The sequence below is a fragment of the Octopus bimaculoides genome, unplaced genomic scaffold, assembly GCF_001194135.2.
Source record: "Octopus bimaculoides isolate UCB-OBI-ISO-001 unplaced genomic scaffold, ASM119413v2 Scaffold_151840, whole genome shotgun sequence".
NCBI classification, from domain to species: Eukaryota; Metazoa; Mollusca; class Cephalopoda; order Octopoda; family Octopodidae; genus Octopus; species Octopus bimaculoides.
The window spans coordinates 1-828 of NW_026335583.1; the positions used below are offsets into that span (position 1 = coordinate 1).

The 828-nt window shown below is 51.1% G+C and overlaps 1 protein-coding gene across 1 annotated transcript; it reads left to right on the forward strand.

Moving 5' to 3' along the window:
- The first annotated feature begins 6 nt into the window (after window positions 1-6).
- LOC128251407 (zonadhesin-like) lies at window positions 7-815 on the forward strand. The gene has a single exon (XM_052978256.1). It carries the CDS (start codon window positions 56-58, stop codon window positions 440-442), a length of 387 nt encoding a protein of 128 aa, XP_052834216.1. The 5' UTR covers window positions 7-55; the 3' UTR covers window positions 443-815.
- Window positions 816-828: the final 13 nt, after the last annotated feature.

Here is an 828-nt window from a genome sequence, read left to right on the forward strand (position 1 = left end):
GACGCAACGTGGGATTCTGACACGACGCGGGATCCTGACGCAGCGCGGGATACTGATGCAACGCAGGATCCTGACACTTCCAGAGGAGACCCTGACACTTCCAGAGGAGACCCTGATATTTCCAGAGGAGACCCTGACACTGCCAGAGGAGACCCTGACACTTCCAGAGGAGACTCTGACACTTCCAGTGGAGACACTGACACTTCCAGAGGAGACCCTGATACTTCCAGAGGAGACCCCGACACTTCCAGTGGAGACCCTGACACTTCCAGAGGAGACTCTGACACTTCCAGAGGAGACCCTGATACTTCCAGAGGAGACCCCGACACTTCCAGAAGAGACGCTGACACTTCCAGAGGAGACTCTGACACTTCCAGAGGAGACCCTGACACTTCCAGACGAACTCGTGATTCTGAAGACAATTTGGCAGCATTTGGAGTAGATGCACGTAGTCCAGATTCGTCAAGTGGGACATGTTTTTCAGATTATATCGGTATAACAGAACCTCTGTCCGCGGAGGAAATAAGGTCTCACCCCTTAAACAGAATGTGGGATAGAACATTTTATCGGCGATATCCTCGAAGCCAGAGAGTTGCGGCAATTAGACATGAAATGCCAAACGTTGAACAATGTGTATTTGAACAACAAATACCTCCTGACGCAACGCGGGATTCTGACACAACGCGGGATCCTGACACAACGCGGTACACTGATGTTATGCGGGATTCTGACACTTCCAGACGAGACCTTGACCTTTCCAGAGGAGACCCTGATATTTCCAGAGGAGACCCTGACACTTCCAGACGAACTCGTGATTCTGAAGACTAT